At 38.6% G+C, this 17,297-nt stretch overlaps 1 protein-coding gene across 3 annotated transcripts; it reads right to left on the reverse strand.

Moving 5' to 3' along the window:
• Positions 1-417: 417 nt before the first annotated feature.
• LOC143882317 (protein DETOXIFICATION 35-like) lies at positions 418-15,197 on the reverse strand. 3 transcript variants are annotated; one of them, XM_077385849.1, is made up of 7 exons: positions 14,820-15,197; positions 10,829-11,454; positions 10,053-10,109; positions 8,895-9,133; positions 4,639-4,757; positions 1,390-1,476; positions 418-890 (listed from the first exon to the last, which is right to left on the reverse strand). In XM_077385849.1, exons 1-7 carry the CDS (start codon positions 15,084-15,086, stop codon positions 819-821), a joined length of 1,467 nt encoding a protein of 488 aa, XP_077241964.1. In that variant the 5' UTR covers positions 15,087-15,197; the 3' UTR covers positions 418-818. The 3 variants fall into 3 exon arrangements, with proteins under 3 accessions (XP_077241964.1, XP_077241965.1, XP_077241966.1); XM_077385850.1 differs by lacking the exon at positions 14,820-15,197 and adding an exon at positions 13,517-14,386; XM_077385851.1 differs by lacking the exon at positions 14,820-15,197 and adding an exon at positions 13,576-14,380.
• Between the last annotated feature and the right edge of the window lie 2,100 nt (positions 15,198-17,297).

Genomic DNA, 17,297 nt, shown 5'->3' on the forward strand with positions numbered 1-17,297 from the left:
AATCTACACTAATTAAATTGGTTAACTCAACATCACTCTCACCATCAAGGCATCTTGAAAGTGAATCGTATTCCATGAATATGATATCTATCCAGTGTGATATATGGAATATATGACAAAGGTGGAGTGTTGGGGGCGTTCCGTCATTGTCGTGGGCCCTTCGCTTTCATTACATCGATGTGGATTACCTCGAGAAATAGCAATAGAAATTTTCCCATAAGTTTTCACCCAAAACTCTCTCTCCTTTTCTTTTCTTTTTTCTGTTTTTCACTCACACCACAAAGTCTCTCTTTCCCGATTGTAAAATGGAATAGTGTGTGGGTGTAGGGCCTACATCATGGGCTAGACCCCAACATTTCACATCTCCCCTCGCCCGTAGGGCTAAAATATGATTTTAAGGAGAGAGGACAAGTGACATGACTCAACCTTTTTTCTCTTCAACAACTTCAAGAGTTCGTAAGCTCAAGCATTATACAAGGATTGATTCTTACACAATCATATACACCACAATCTTAAAATCGGACAACAACTATTCTTCCAAAAGAAAACAAAGAAGAAAAAAATTAAACATTGGTGTTATCCAAATAAGCCAGAAGGGTGCATTTGGATGGACATTGATAGCATTTTTTGAGTTTTCCTACGCTGCTTCAATGTTTCTGTGTAGTTTAGTTCCTACTTTCAAAATGGGTCGGGTAACTCTAAACCCCATTTTTAAAATTAAAATAAAACTGGAAAAAAAAACTACAATGCAAAAAGAAAAGCAAAAATAATAATAACAAAAAGGAAAACAAATTACGGAACATGCCAGAAAAACCGACTCAGATCTGCAACTTCGGAGCTTCATATTCATCTCCGCCCCACAGCCGCACCCGTTCGGATGCCTGATCAGCCTGCAATATCAAATTTTAAATAATCACTTATTTTGATATTTACTCAACATTTTGTACAATTTCTTTGGCTGGCAGAATTCCTAGTAAGCTATCAATAGCCAATCAATTAAGTTTACAATACAGGAGTGCTAATATCAAAACATGGAAATGCCGATATAATCTCCCTCTTTCTATCAAGAATTTCCCTCAAAAACCACCCAAAGATGCTGCCTCAGATATTTTTGAGACATTTTTCAGAGATTACAATGTAATTAATCATGTTTCGATCAAGTTGAGAGTGCAAGTAGCTCCATTTAACATGAAATTAAATAATCTATTGAATGAACACATACCCGCACTCACTTGTTTTGATATTGGGACTCCCCTTCATTTTATACATTAATCATTGATTGGTACAATTCCCAACAAGTTAAAAATGAAGAGATCATTCCATTTTTGGAAAAGAATACTTTTTTTTTTCCTTCTTCAAAAGTGCTTAACAGACATGATATCATTTTACCTCTTTAGTCCAGTTGGTTCTCCATATGATTACCAAAAGGATCAATGTTTGAAGTGCAGTTCCACAAAGCATTCCAGCCCAAATCCCCTGATAGTATAACAGCCAATTAGTTCAGAAAGCTTGTGAAAGGGAAACAGATGAAAAGGGATGCATGCCTAAAAAATAATCAAAGTGCAACTCATTTTACAGTTGATGATCTGATCATCAATTAGGACCGTTCATCTAATAGTCATATCGTGAGTGTCCTGCAGCACTGGAATCTCTTTAATTGGGTGATACCAGTCCTAGTGGCCTGACAAGGTCTGTCAATGGCCCCAATTTGATCAGATCCACCTATGTTTGTGTCATGATCGATATGATCCATTTGAATCCTAACTCAATTGGGTCCCTATTCAGTTGGATCCACGGATCCTACTTTTTGTGTCTGTGCCAAGGTCCCTTCAGAATCGGTGTATGAATGATAGAATTTTTGGTGTGTTTTCAATCTCCTATAAAGAGAATATAATGTGCATTTTTACTATTAGTCTGTATTATTCAATTTCAATCCCCTACAAAAAAGATCGTAGCAAGCGAAGCCAATACATAACAAGATGACTTAATCATAAAACAAACAGCAGTAGTATATTGGAATTGATAGTACCAAAAAAAGGTTGATTCACCAACAAAGTTTCAATACAACTACCAATCCCAATTGGAAACATTAGAATAGATAGTTTAAAAAAAGGCTGATTCACCAACAAAGTTTCAATACAACTACCAATCCCAAATGGAGACACATTGTACCAATACTTTCAAATGTTAGTGACAATTTTCAAACATGTCGAATTTTTTTTCTTCCGAAAGTAACCCATCAGACTATCAATTGGCACGATTTTGAAAATTTTAAGTTCTAAATCTTCCGCATATAATTAGGGATCGATAAACATTCAAAATCGTTTAATTCTTATGATTCATACAATTTATCCTAATTAAGTTTTGTATAAAAGAAAATAGGATATACCTTCTACATTAGAAAAAGCCTTCGAAACTCTTTCGTGGGAAGAAAAAGACGAGAGTTTTAACGAATCGAATAAATTTGACCTAGTCAAACATAATGTATATGCTTGAGGGCAGTACTTACAACGAAGAGGGAGGCGACTATAATGAGAACAACATCGACAATATAATTAATATTTTTCATTTGATATTTGAGAGCTTGAAAATTGATATGATCTTGTGTCTTTTTATTATTTTAAAGGTTATTGTCTAATATGCATGTGCTTGGATAAGAAATAGATGATTAGTATGGGACATATTTGTTAAAAAACAATCTGTATTATGATATTGAATAGCTAATCAGTTTCGATTTAAATGAATGGATCTGTAAGAAAATGAACAAGTGACTATTTTATTATTCTCTACTTTGCTTAGGATTTCTTATATTTCTTTGATATGTGTGTGTGTGTGTGTGTGAATCATAGTTACCGGGGTGGGAAATGAATTCGGTAAACGAAACATGAAACAGAAACGGGAAATGCATGAAAAAAATATAGGGGAAACGAGAAAAGAGAAAACCATAGAAAATCGTATGAGAAGCGTCTTAGGAAACGCATTACAAGCGTTTCAAAAAAGACCGAAAAAAACACATGAAACACAAGGAAAACATGAAATATGTGGTTTTGTATATTTAAATTTTGTTAATTTCAAATTTCTATTTGAATTTTCTTATTTTTTATTTTATTACAATATATGCTATTGTTTTCTTTTTTTAATATCTATTCCACAATTTTTTATGTGTTTTTTTCAAGATGATTTTTGTAAGTTCCATTCATGTTTCCTACACGTTCACATGCATTTTCTACGAGTGTTGCATAAGTTTATCATGCGTTTCACACATGATTTACATAAGTTTCTCATATGTTTCCCATGCGTTTCGGAAACACTTCTCAATTTTTTTTTTATCATGTTTCAAAAACGTTTCTGAAACGCGGGAACACGTTTTAGGGGAAACGAGTTCCCCACCCGCGAGAAACGCGTTTTAGGGGAAACGGGTGTCCCACCCACCCGATGAGTTTCCAGTAACTATGGTATCAATGAATCTTACGATTTATAATACTCCAGACACAAGTAAAAAGACCGAAGGAGTTGATTTGTAGTTGTATATTGGGATTAGGCAATCTTGTCGAACCACGTAAAACACTCATGTTATTTTTATAGCTTGTGGTGTTTACTATTTCCAGTGTAACTGTGTTGTCTAGAATGTGTTAAGCCAGAAAACTTTATTTCTACAAAATTACCTGCCCTAGATTGTTGAAAAAAACAGTGAAAGTTATATGCATACAAATTATCCAAATTCAACGGCCAAAAAAGTCACTGAAGATGTGTTGAAAATTTTTGATATTGGGATTATGATCTATCTAATGTGAACCACCCCAAGAGAGTATTTCATATCAATGTGGGGTACATGGTACATGTGCATGATATTGTTAGAAAGCATGGTAATAGTACAATGCATCTAGGATGAATGAAGTCATTCCCCAATAACAACATTGCCCGAAAAAATAGTAATGATTTCTTCACTCCAATGTTTTTTAAGTGTATATCAAAAACTCCTTTGACTCGCACTCGGCCAATGAAATATTGATCGCATTGATCATTTACTTGCCAGACTCGAATCAGATTGACCTCGGACAAGTTTTTGTCCGCACCCAAGCTTTAAAACTCTGTTGTACAATACATACATAGAACAATTTGTGTATGTGCAAACCGAACCAAGTGCTACCTCAAACAAGTTATGGCGATGAGAGCATTTACTGATTATTTGGTGTGCGACCGCGCACGTGTGCGTGTGTATTCCCAGAATCATTCCCATAGTTTATTACCAATGAGAAAATGATTGTCAATTGCCATCATTCCCAGGTGGCAATTGACATGATTTCAGGGAAATCCCTGTTGCCTTGGAAGAGTTCTTCTCTGATTAAATCTGTTCAGTACATTAGCACCAAATTCAAAAGTTGGCGGATCTCCCATTCATGGAGGGAAGGAAATCAAGTTGCAGACATCCTCTCTAAGAGATCCTTTCCTTTCAAGGGAGAATCCATTCCCCCCTTTCTCTCTCCTTGTAATTTGCTTAACATTTGTAATTCTGATAGGGAGGGAGTTTTCTACCCTCGCTTGTAATTCTCTTTTCTTTTTCTAATATATCTGGTCGGGGTCCTGCCTAACCCCAGCTCACCAATCAAGAAAAAAAAATGAGAAAATGAAACTTACCTCTACTCCAAGGTTAAGCTTGTAGCCCATAAGGAACCCAAATGGAAGGCCAAAAATATAATAACAACCCAAGTTAATATAAGCCACCAAACTTTGCCAACCACCTCCAATAGCAACACCTGCAACAACAAATCATATAATAAAATTTTCAAGTACTACTCCAAGCATACAAAACAAAGATTTGATTGATGACCCTCTATGTTGGAGTCAAGCTCTCTGAGACACCTTGAGATGGGGCCAACTAATGTGAGGTCAGCATAATCCAAACCATTGATCGAATGGGCCCCAACATGGAGATGTCATAGCCTAAAATCACATTCAGGGAACAATACCCACTATCTTAAACAAGGATTTGAACGCCACAGCTGCTCATTTTTATTTAAGCATCCATTTGTATGCAATTGATAGAACGAACGGGATAAAATGAGAGCTACTGTAGGCTAGACGCATTTTGTGGAAAAAGGAAGATTATATCTGCTCTGCCTTATTTTAATAATGGCACAGCTCACTATTTTACACTTTCCTGAATATCTAGTCCTAGCTTTTTGGAAATTATAATATCTTAACAACAAGAAAAGTGTACTTAAAGGAGAGTGTCATTATTAAAAGAATGGACTGTGGATCCGTAGGCAGTGGGTTATAATTCTATTTGAGGCCATAAAAAAACGAGGGCAAAAATGAGCACCCTGGGGTAGACTTTTCCGGTTATCTGGAGCTCGATGTCGGTTCGAGGCTTCTTTAATCGTCGGCGTTATCACTCTCAGGTGGTTTTGGATACCACTTCCAACCACTGTATCTGTGGCTCCAGTCTGGAATGGGCAGCTCCGACCTTTCTGGATTTGCTTGATAGTAGATATTCTACCCAGGAAGCTTTCTTTTCGATTGGGGTTTTCAATAGTTGTTGTCAGAGTTCCTTGATAGTAATAGGCCAAAGGGGAAACAGAGATAACTCCTCGTTGCAACCCCCCAGATCCTTCCCTCGATCGATTGGAAGCCAAGAAGATTTGGATTTACTGACAACCCGTCTCGACTTCAAAAATGGCTTTGCTCGCGGAAATCAGTTTGTTTAAACTCATAATGCAAGTGATTGGAGGTGTTCAAAGTGCAGCTACAATAATTTTGGCACTAGACGCATTTGTAGAAAATGTTTGGAGCCGAAGAATAGAAAAACTGTAGATATTGGCAAAGTATGGATCCCGAAGAAGCCTAATCAAAACATCCCGGAACCCTCTAAGGAAGGTAACCTTGTAATATCTATTCCTAGTGAAGTGATTAGCTATAGGAAGAAGATTTTAAAAAACTGGTTGATTGGTACCTTGAGAAATAGAGTTATACTGGAAGAATCTGGTTTTGGGCTAAAAGACAATGGGCCCTGCCACAACTTAGCAAACCTTTTTGCTTGAGTCCTTTATCAATGCTTTTTTCCTTTGATTCCCAGAGTCAAGCTACTTCTATTCTCCGAAAGGAGGGAGATGCTTTGGGAGGCTATCTTAAGTCCCTCCAACCTTGGTCTCCTATTTTGAATACGGGTGCAAGATCGGTGAGACTTAGATTCTCTAATATTCCCCCTTCATGCCTGGTCCTTATCCATGGTGGAGACTCTGGGTCAGCATTTTGGTCAGATACTGGAATCTCAATTGTCGGGTAGTCATGAACACTGTATGGAATTTGCCTCTGTTAAAGTATTAACTCCTTTATGGAATTGTTTGCCATCCTTTATAAACATTATGCGTAGATTCTATGATTTATCCAATCGGAGTTAGGTTGGTGGATGAGCCATTAAAGCCCCTTAATGACTCTTTGGAAGGAACGAATCCCGGTGGTTTTGGAGGTTGGCGCTCCGGTTGATTCACCTCCGGTGGTAGATCCACCAACGGTTGGGCCCCTTCGAGTTGTCTCTAGGGGTAAATTTGTCGATTCCAGTGGGAAAGAGCCGTTTGTTTTACCTACCCCTGATTTTGAATTTTCTTCCACATCGGGAATGGCTAATCAGAAAGATGCATCGAAAGGTTCTATCCCATCACCGAAAGGGATATTGGTCAGTAATAAGGAAATACCTGGTCAGAAGCTCTTAAAAGCCAAATCTAGCATTGCTGCGGGGAAAGGTACTAGGAAGGATATATATGACGGTAGCCTTCACATTGTGTCAGTAGAAAAGTCAGTAAAAATAAAAAATCGCTTTTCCAGAGGGAAGAAGAATAAAATAATCCCGAAAAATCCAACGAAGGATACCAATAGTCGGTCAAGGCATTGTGCCTTCATTTAAAACAATTCACCCCAAAAAGGTCTGCAGGGGCGGGGGTCGCATATCGAGAAAAAGTATTTATTAGCTACAACGGGCAGTTTGTCTCTCTTTAAAAGAAACCTTTTAGGTTCCTGTAAGAGAGAGGAACCAAAAAATCACAGACTAGCCTCCAAGTTTAACCTTCTGCTAAAAGATTTGGATAAACCTTTCCGTCTTCTTCTCCCTTCTATGGCTTCCGCTTCTTCATCTCTTCCGAGCAAACGGAAGGCACTCTCGTTTGAGGTTAGTGATCTTCAATTTCTCCGAGATTTAAAGTATGATGAACAAATGGCGGCCAAAGAATGTCCAACTCCCAAGGAAATCTACATGACTATCTTGAAGAATCAATCGAAGCAGTTCAAGCGGGAAGCTATGGCTAACAAAGAATGCTTCTTTCAGATTTCAGGTAAGTCTGATCCGAAGGAAGCATTTGTCCAAATTTATAAGATGGATTTTTTCCAAAAGGCTCAAGAAGAAGAGCGCCTTGCGCGTTGTCAACGTTGAGAGGAGAATAAGGCGGCAGAGATTGATCAGTTAGAGAAATTGATAGGTTCCTCAGATGGTGCCTCCCATGTGTCAAGAGACCCTCTTGACCAGGAAGTTAGCTTAGAGATTCAAAAACGGATTGGTGAGGTCAAGGATAGGCAGGAGGCCAATTCTAGATTGATAGACTTTCTGGAGTCGGAAGAGGATGAAGTTGTCCCTCGTGAGGAAACGGACGAACTCTTGGCAATAGGTGATGTCTTTGGAATTGGTTTTGACGATAACTTGGAAGCCACAAAAAACTTATTTCGTGCTATGGCTATTAGGACCTTGAAGGAGTATAGAGAAGTTGGAAAAGAGAATGAGGACAAGGGGGCCGAGGGTAGTAACCTTGCATGAAAAACCTTCCGGCCCGAGAAAAAGAAAGGAAGAAAAAAGGGATGAGAGGAAAAAAGAAAAAAGAGGAAGAAAGAAGAGAAAAGAGGAATGGGAAGTGAAGAATGATAGGGGAAGTTAGAAAAAGTGGAAAAGGAAAGATATGATAGACCAGTGGGACAGAAGGAATGGATTTGTTTTAGGTTAGTTTAGGCTGGTTTCGAAGGTTTTGTGGAGAGGTTATGCTCGCCGAAGTTTCAATTTCAGGCTGAAGAACTTGAAGGATGAACTTCCCTAGGAATTTACAGACTAAATAGCTTGCCGATCGACATGTTACATATCCAGAATTTACTTTCTATTTCCGTAACTTGAGAGATTCGTTCTTTCAGTTCGTTTTGTCTGGATGTTTTAGCTATGTTTTTTTTCCTGGGAGTGGATTAGTTATAGTTCGGAAGTGCTGAGATTAAGGAGGCAATAGCCATCTATTTTGTGCCCCAGTCTTTCAAGGTGTTGTCTCTGAGATTCTAGGTTGATGGCCAGTAGTAAGTCGTGGCCTTATCACGCACAGGTGGTACATACATTATGGCTATAAGAAGACGTAAAGGATACAGTCTTTTTTTTAGTGCAGGGATGATTATAATCCAATGTCAATGTTCTGTTTACCTCAATTGGAATGGTGCCAGTATGCCGGTCCAATCCACCTTAATATTTTGTAATGTAGGATGGGACGACTACTGGTCCCGATTGCTATTTCAATATTAATGAAATATGTCAATTTTCAAAAAAAAAAAAAGAACGGACTGTGGATATCATCTCCCTTTTGGAAGTACAGTTTAATGTGAGTGTTACAAATTCAAAGTATCATAAGATATAGAGGACAGCATTTTAGTTGAGGGTAAGATTCATTAGCAATTGTTCTTGTTATTATGTTTTTACCTGATAAGACATTATCCTTTCTATTTATCATATACACAAAAAGGTTAGAAGTTGTAGAAATTCATAACAACAATAATCATCTTATGAAGCAGCACCCTCTTCAAGTGGAAAGCCATAAGAACAGCTTCAACTCACTTGAATGTTTTTAAATCAACCAAGTAAATTTAATAGTAAGTACCTGAAATAACTGGCTGTATGCTATTGAGCACCATGGTAATACCGAGAAGATATGCGAGGTGGGCGACAGCTTGTTGCAGATCTTTGCTGCTGGTAAAGATGACGGCAAACTTGGTTCGGAATATCAATATCAGGGCCATGAAAAAGAGCCCAAGAAAGAGTGATTGTAGGACTACAACGATGACGGAATACTTGGTGGCTCTAGGGTGCCCTGAACCAAGCTCGTTCGAGACACGAACGCTGAAAAATGAAAAGAAAAGGAAAGAAAAACATATAAGGAAAACAGAGAATATTAAAAAGAAAGAGAGAGAGACATAAACAAAATGGTCAATCCCTATGTTCATTTCTCATTATCATGACACCAACGCCTCACATGAAACAAAACCATCACACCACAGCCTTTTACTAACTATCAACATCCCAATGCAGCAGACCCACTGTTCTGAGACACATTGATCAGCAATGAAGTCTGCTGAGTCAATCTGGTTGGTTTGGCTCGGGTGAGTGCAGAGTTACAACTGTGGTTGCACATAAAGCACACCATGTTGAATGAAAGAATGAAGAAACTTTTATAAAATCAGAAAGTTTTCTACTGATTAGTCAAGTCATATCGTAGAAAGCAGAACTGTTTCTGAGCTTGGTGCAAGTTCCTTGAAAAAAAAGTACACCCACCATGCCACAACCTACTAAAACTTCCACAACCCCCTGCCATTCGCCACCACTTTCACCACCATGAAAACACTACCACCACCATTACGCCTAAAAAAAAACACAATAGTGTGTGAAACAACCAATTACTCCAAAAGCTTAAGCTGTTTGGTGTTATTTAATCATTTATACTTCAACACTCCCCCTCAGATGTGGCCCCTCCTTCTTTTTTTCCTGGTTGGCCGTACATATCAAGGAGTTGTTGGGTTTAGAATCTAGGACCTATCGTTAAGCAATAGCTCGGATACCATGTTAAACAACCAATTATTCCAAAAGCTTAACATGTTAGCGTTTGTGTTATTTAATCATCTATACTTCAACATAGTGCACCATAGGAACCATGGGCATGTCTATAGACAGGTGCACCATGGGCATGTCTCTCCCACCAATGCTAAATACTACGACCAATTACCTAAAGCATAGGTTGTAGTTTATAATTTGACCACATTACCTTATAGCAGCATTGAGCCCAATGAATACCATCCCTTCCCACCCATTGATATTCATGCTGAAACAGAAATCACCAAGAAACAAAAGCAACTTAGTCATGGTGAAAGCATAAACTGAAGAATCTATTTTATGGAAAGGAGATGAACTCTAAGCTAAAATCCGTATCCTTTATATTTTGGACAAAAAAATGGCTCTAGAAAGGAAAAAGAAAAAAGAAAAGACTGGTACTAATTGAGTTTTGAGGCGCAATAATGCCCACTAACACGGTTTAGGAGCTTGGCCAAAAAGACTAATTTACCTCCTACAAGTTCACAAGTTGCAAATATCCGAAATTTTAAGCTATTTTTTTAATCTCCTGTGATCACTAAGCATGGATCAGGACTGAAAATCAGGTGGGTATCCTGAACTTATACTGATGCAAATCATGGGTGTTCCATTATACGTTCCCTTAGCCAAATTTGGAAATTATAGGTTTGACCAATAGGTTTTGGAGTACAATGAGGATGTGGATGGAAAATAAATAATTTTCAGGGAAGGAACATTGTCATCATACGCCGAAGGGGAGAAGTATGCTACACCAACATGGTTTACAGGCAGTGGGACCCATACTTGACACCCACCAACAACTCTTAACAAGTCAGGTAAAGGTCCCACCGCTTGATCGAATCTGATGCATGGGTCCATTTGCTTGTGCCAATTAATGGGACAAAGAATGTATCTGGCTCGAAAACTACTAGCATTGATCTGGTGGAGGAATGGGAAAAAGATTAAGCTTACCAGATCGAAATTGAGCCGACGGCGATCTCAGCATTACCCAGGTGGCCTGTGAGGACGACCAGAGTCATCATATACCAAATTTCCAAGCAGAGCATGACAGCAGAGGCAAGAGAGAGCCGAACAAAGGCCCATATTTCTCGGAAGGCCAACCAAGAAAACCCCTTCCACCCATCTTTACACCAACCCATGACGTAAATTGCTTGAGCAAGAGCCATCACCCAGCCTGAGATGTCATAAGCAGCAGCGGCACCACCCAAACCCCACCCAAGGACATAGATGAAGATCCAAAGCATTAACAAATGCATGAATAGAGCAGCGAACCCAATACATGATAATACCCAGACCTTGCTCTGGGCCTGTAGGAACTTTTGCGTAGGGAAGACAATGGCGAGAGAGAACAACTGGGGGAGGATGTACAAAGAAAATCTCCCTGCAAGGTCAGCGATCGCAGTCTCTTGCCCGAGAAGCTTTAGGACAGGGGTGGCAAAGATGTAGATTGGGCTCAAGATAATGCAAGAGACGAAAAGGATTATCCACGAACGCTGCATGTAGACACCGAGCATGTGGACCTGCCCAGCCCCAAAGGCCTGCCCACAAAGTGTCTCGAGTGCACTACCCATGCCAAGCTACAAATCAATTTGTCATCGAAAAGGATGAGCAAATTTGTCAAACAACTTCAAATAATATTGAAGGAATGCATTCTTCAATTGTCCATTTCAAACGCAAGAAGAGACGAACTGATATTAAAGAACTGATCAATTAATGTATCCAAGTTGAAAAATAATCTTGCAATAAAGAATTTACATCAGATAAAACTTTATGGTGTTTGATATCCTTACAATAGACTTCAACTACAGACTGTTCATACATGCATACATACAAGAAACTAGCAAAAGCATCTGATTCATGCCCCAAAAAAAAGCCTTTATTACTCGATTTCATTAGGTAAAAATAGAGAGGGTATGGAGAGAGGTTATACTTATTGGTTCACCACTCAAACGATCATTCTTAAGCTATGTTATTAATGATCAAACCTGGGTCCCATATACATACATGGGGTGATCAAGACCATTGATTTGTCGGATCCTCATGTGGCACCTACATGATCCTGATCTCACCACGCACAATCCGTAAGGTCAAAACCAACAACAATTAATGGGTTTAGCTTGTTTTAGTGGTCTACTAAAGAGGCCTTATTTGATCAGGGTTCTAGGAGAATCCGATAATGCGCGACCAGCTGCAATGACCTAGAATGTGGTTTACCTACCAGGCCAACGGATTTGATCATGTGCATTTCATTTTTCTTTTTCTATGGCTAAGTTTTCTTCCTTTTAGAAGACTCTGTTGTGTGCAATATTTGCATGATACCATATTATAATATTATTATGAGGAAAGGGTTCCTGCTTACGTTAGCAGGTCTAATGTTAGCGTAAAACAAGATGGGCCCACATTGTTGGGGGGATCCAAAGCATTCATTTGGAAGGCCCTTTCATGCCCTTCATGGATAGGGTGTCCACAAAAAATCAGCTCCATTGGATCATTGTGGGGTGAAAAAATGGGCATATTAGTGGACAAACAGTATCTGTCCATTTTCACCCCCACAAATGGACATCCTATGATGATCCAATGAAGCTGATTTTTGGTACACACCCCATCCATGATGAGGCCTTTCAAATGAATGCTTAGGTGGCACACCCTTGTTTTACGCTAACGTCAGCAGCTAAGCTAGCTGCTAACGTTAGCAAGAACCCTTTCCTCTATTATTATATATAGATCCCTTAAAATAGTTGTTTGTAAGATAAGGAATCTCATAGAGATAAAAAAAAAATTTATAATTTATTTAATGGGAATTATAATATATTATGGGCCATTCAAAAAAATTATAATTTATTATGCAAATTATATTTATAATTTATTCAATAGCTACTACGTAATTTACATTTATAAGATATCTAATCCATGTAATTTACTATATATAAAGGGGGTAAACCATGGATTGTCATGCACATGCCCCCACATTATTCAAAACATTACAAAAACATATTCATATATTATTATCTGTATCAATTAATTGCTATTAATAACTACACACAGCAACTAGTAACTATTCAATCTGTTAAAATTTGCATAATAAATGTAAATACGTAGAGACCTAGCTATTACTAAATCTTCTAAAAATGTTTAACTAATCTTCTAAAAATCTTCTAAATCTTCTAAAAAATGTTAATATATACTAATGTAGATTGGGATAAGCAAAATTTGAAATAGTCAAGCAAATCAAACATCAGCCCACATCATAATTTTTATGCATTGTATTGGTACATGGCATAGGTCATTTCTTTTCATGAAAGTAGATGAATCTATAGTGTGATTAGGCATGCAATCTGGTCAATCGAGACCGTTGATCGTGTAAACTACCACGTGGTGACATGGTATGTCATGAGGTAAAAGACAACGAAAATCAATAGCCATAAACGAGATTAAGGATCGAGGAACTAGGATCTTCTGATCAAGGTATTCCCAACGCCAATCAGAACAACGGATCCAATCATGTACATGTGGCACAAGCAGGCCTAAAGAAGTGTTTTTTTGGAAGGAACCCATCTAGAGTAGGCCCCATGAGAAGAACAGTCAAGATCTATGGCTAGAGCCAAAATATGGCAAGTATTATAAAAAGAATATGACTACCTGGACAAGCACCATCTAAATTCATTTAAAAAGAATGGAGAAGACTCATAGTACCCCACCAGATCAACGGACAAGATCGCATCCTACACCCGTGGCAATGGATCTCCAAGTCCAAATTACTTTGAAAGGTCACCTTTGCAAAAGTTCCCCATTACACAAGGAAATGATATCAACACTCACCATGTTCAAACTATGGCTACCAAAATAAGGGAGTGCGGATATCAATCTCCAAGTGGGTATCAAAGAACTAATAAAATACAGAAGCAAGAATACAAGGGAATTGAAAACCACACAGTAAATCTTTTAACAGAGTCACTGTCCTACTCGTTTTAACACTATATTAAAAGCTATTTCAAACTTTCTATTCCTAACAAGCTTGCTAAGATAAACTAAAACAGTGTTGTCTTATCAGAATAAGGAAGTGCCGATATCATTTCCCAGACGAAAATTATTAAAACAAGGAGGTTTCGAGAATTAAAGAAATCCAAAAGAAGGCTGAACAAAATAAATGACAAAGACAGAGAGATTCTTCTAAAAGCCAAATTCAGAGAAGTAAAAACAAAAACAAAACGCCAAACCCTAAAATTGCTGGGAAAATTTTTCAGCCGGAAAACTTTTACCGGAGTAGGGCCATGAAAAAGAGGAGAGAAAAGTCAAGTCGAAAAGGTTGGGATTCGAAAGGAACTACAGATCTAAATGATTGCCAGAAATCTAAAACAAACGAGAAGAAAAATTCCCATAGCGAGAGATCCGAAACCTGAAGATCGAAACCCTAACGAAAAACAAAAAAAAAATTCGGCGAAACGTAATAGCTGTTGCCGAAACGAGAAAATCGCGAAACCGAAACGACATTACAACAAATACAAAAGAAAGGAAAAGCAGATGCCGAAATCACAACAAATACCTAAGTTAAAATAAAACAGCTTCAAATCGAAAAACTCGGCACAAATCCGAAATGCGAAGATCGAAACCCTAACAAAAAAACAAAAACACGCAACAGCATGCCGAAACTTAATAGCTGATGCCGAAACGAGAAAATTGCTAGAGAGAGAGAGACTATAACAAACCGAAATACAAAGCAGGGGATTAAAATCCGAAAACTCAAATCTAAAGAAAACGAATAGAAATCTAGAGAGAGAGAGAGATTTTAGAACGAACTTCAAATCGAAAAGCTCGTCACAAATCCGAAATGTAAAGATCGAAACCCTAACAAACAAACAAAAAAAAACATACTAAAAAGACGTAACGGGAAGCCGAAACGAGAGAATCGGGAAACCGAAACGGGAGAGGAGAAGAGTCTCACCAAGAATCCGAAGGAGAAGTTAGAGATAACAGAGAGACCGATAGCAACGGCAGAGAGCTCGAGATTTCCGATATGGCCCACAAAGATCTGAGTCGTTGAATTTAGACCGTACAAGCATAAGATATTGAACATGATAGGAGTGGCTATGGCCCACAGCTTCTTAGATTCCATCACAAACACCCTCATCAAGTCCGATATTCCTCTCACCGCCCGATAATCTCCCGACGGCACCCTCATGCCGCCACCGTTTATCAGTGACGCCTCCATCCCCACCTGCGCACGTTAGCCCCACCCGCGCACGTTAACTCTCTCTCTCGCTCTCTCTCTCTCTCTCTCTCTCTCTCTCGGTTTTTACGTGAGATTGTATATTTAAGGGGTCATGAGATTGTATATTTAATGGAACTTCATGACACCTACCAAAAAATATGGTATATAATGAAGAGAGCGAGAAGTTGCGGAGGCAGAGCACGTGGTGGGTGCGAGCTATTTAGTTAGTTTTGAAAAATGTAATGTAACTAGGGGCAAATTTGAGTGTTAAAATGTAACTAGAAATCATCAGCCTAGGATGTAAATTTTTTTTAGGGGTTGAACCCCTAGTTCATTGGTAAAAGGCTATGTTGGTAGGAGTTCAATCCCAGTTTAACTACCAAAAAACATTGAATTTTGAAAATTTGTAGATTTGAGACGCCTATGTCCCAGAGTTTCTAAGAGCCCTACTTGTCATGCAAAAGAAGAACCTTTTTTTTGCACAAAAGAGGAGGATTTTATTTACTAAGAAATTATACGATGAATGGGCCTGGTAACACTTAAAAGTGGTAAGATGGGAGTACCAGCCTCTTGATATTTGATCTAACAGCAGCTTCTCAAAAAGTGAGCTGTTGTTGGATTAAATAACAAGGATGGATGATTATGAGTGTACACTCATCATCTATATTCTATTATTTACTATACGGTTTTATATACAAATGTGTTGGTGGCCAAATGCACCTCCTCTCTTCGCCAACAGTGTTCCCATCCAACAGTGTTCCCATCAGGCGTGCCAGGTCATTGTTCAATATGGTTGGTCAATTTCAAATCAAACCACCAAACCGATCATGCAATCACTTTCAATAGGAGTGTTAAAAGTATAGATTTAATAACACCTTCTCCAACAGCTTAAGCTTTTGGGAGTAACTGGTTGTTTCACATGATATCAAAGCAAAGGTTGATCGAGGCGATTACGAAGAGAGTCTCCTCTAAAGTTCCCATTCTGTGGGTCTCCTCTAGAGTACAATTGTAGGACAACCGTTTTAACAAAGAGAGTTTCTAGGCATAGTGGCTATGACCGCTTGTTACAGTCCTGAGTGGGGGCCCGCCTAGGAATGGGACTGCGTGGGACACAACCTGGTATGGGACAGGTTTAAAGGGTCTTGCCTAACACGTTCCATCAGCTCTGGAACTTTTGGCGTATCGGTAAGGTACCTAACATTTGGTATCATAGCAGTCACCACGTCCTTTGTTCAAGTCACGGAAGGGGCGACCCGTGGAAAGGGCTATCTGGAAAAAAAAGCCATAGTAAAAGTGTCACAGAATGGGCCGCCGAGGACGATGGATGCGAAAGCGTGGTGGTATGTTACGGTCCTGAGTGGGGCCTGCCTAGGTATGAGACTGGGTGGGACCCAGCCTAGTATGGGACAAGTTTAAAGGGCCTTGCCTGACGCATTCCATCAGCTCTTGAGCTTTTGGCGTATCAGTAAGGTACCTAACACTGCCATACTCGGCTAATCATAGGATACAAAACTAAAAGTAAATGAATTGAATTGAATTGAATTTAGAACGGAAATGATAAAAATGCACAGGTATTGCCGAGTGGTACAAGGAAAGTAAATAACAAATAAAAGATAAGAGGTTTTAGCAATTGTAAGATCGAAGGTTGATCGAGGGATCCTTCATTCTGTTGGGTGTCACTGTATTTATAGGCTACTTGAGAAACCTGTAACATCCTATCACTCATCTCTCTTCGTATTCTCGGGAACCTTTTTTTCAAGTAGTGGGTCATATAGTAGAAAGAGCGCATCCATCGCCTACAATTGTCATCTGCGTAACATCTCATCATTCAGAATTGTCACTTATCTCATTCTTTGAGTTAAATTGCACGTGGCACGACCCTGACCTTCAAATCGTTGCCGATTTTCGTTCTAAATAAAATGGTACTGTTTTTCATTACATATCATACTACTAATTTCCTCTGTATCTTCTTCCCTGTAGTTATGTGCCACTTTCAATTGATCAAATCTTTCTAGCAGATCTTTACAATTTAAAATTTTTTTTTTTTTAATCTTTACCAATATTATTGTTTCTCCTTGGTGATGTCCTCCAGTATGTTATCGTCTGAGTAACATTTTATCAACATTCTGGTGTTCTAATCTGAACAAACAAGTTTCAATCCCTATAAACGAGCTATGCATTCAGCAATATATTGCAATGGAGTTTTCACCC

This window comes from Tasmannia lanceolata, unplaced genomic scaffold, assembly GCF_043159265.1.
Source record: "Tasmannia lanceolata isolate RefF3 unplaced genomic scaffold, GAP_Taslan_0.1 ptg000007l, whole genome shotgun sequence".
Lineage (NCBI taxonomy): Eukaryota > Viridiplantae > Streptophyta > Magnoliopsida > Canellales > Winteraceae > Tasmannia > Tasmannia lanceolata.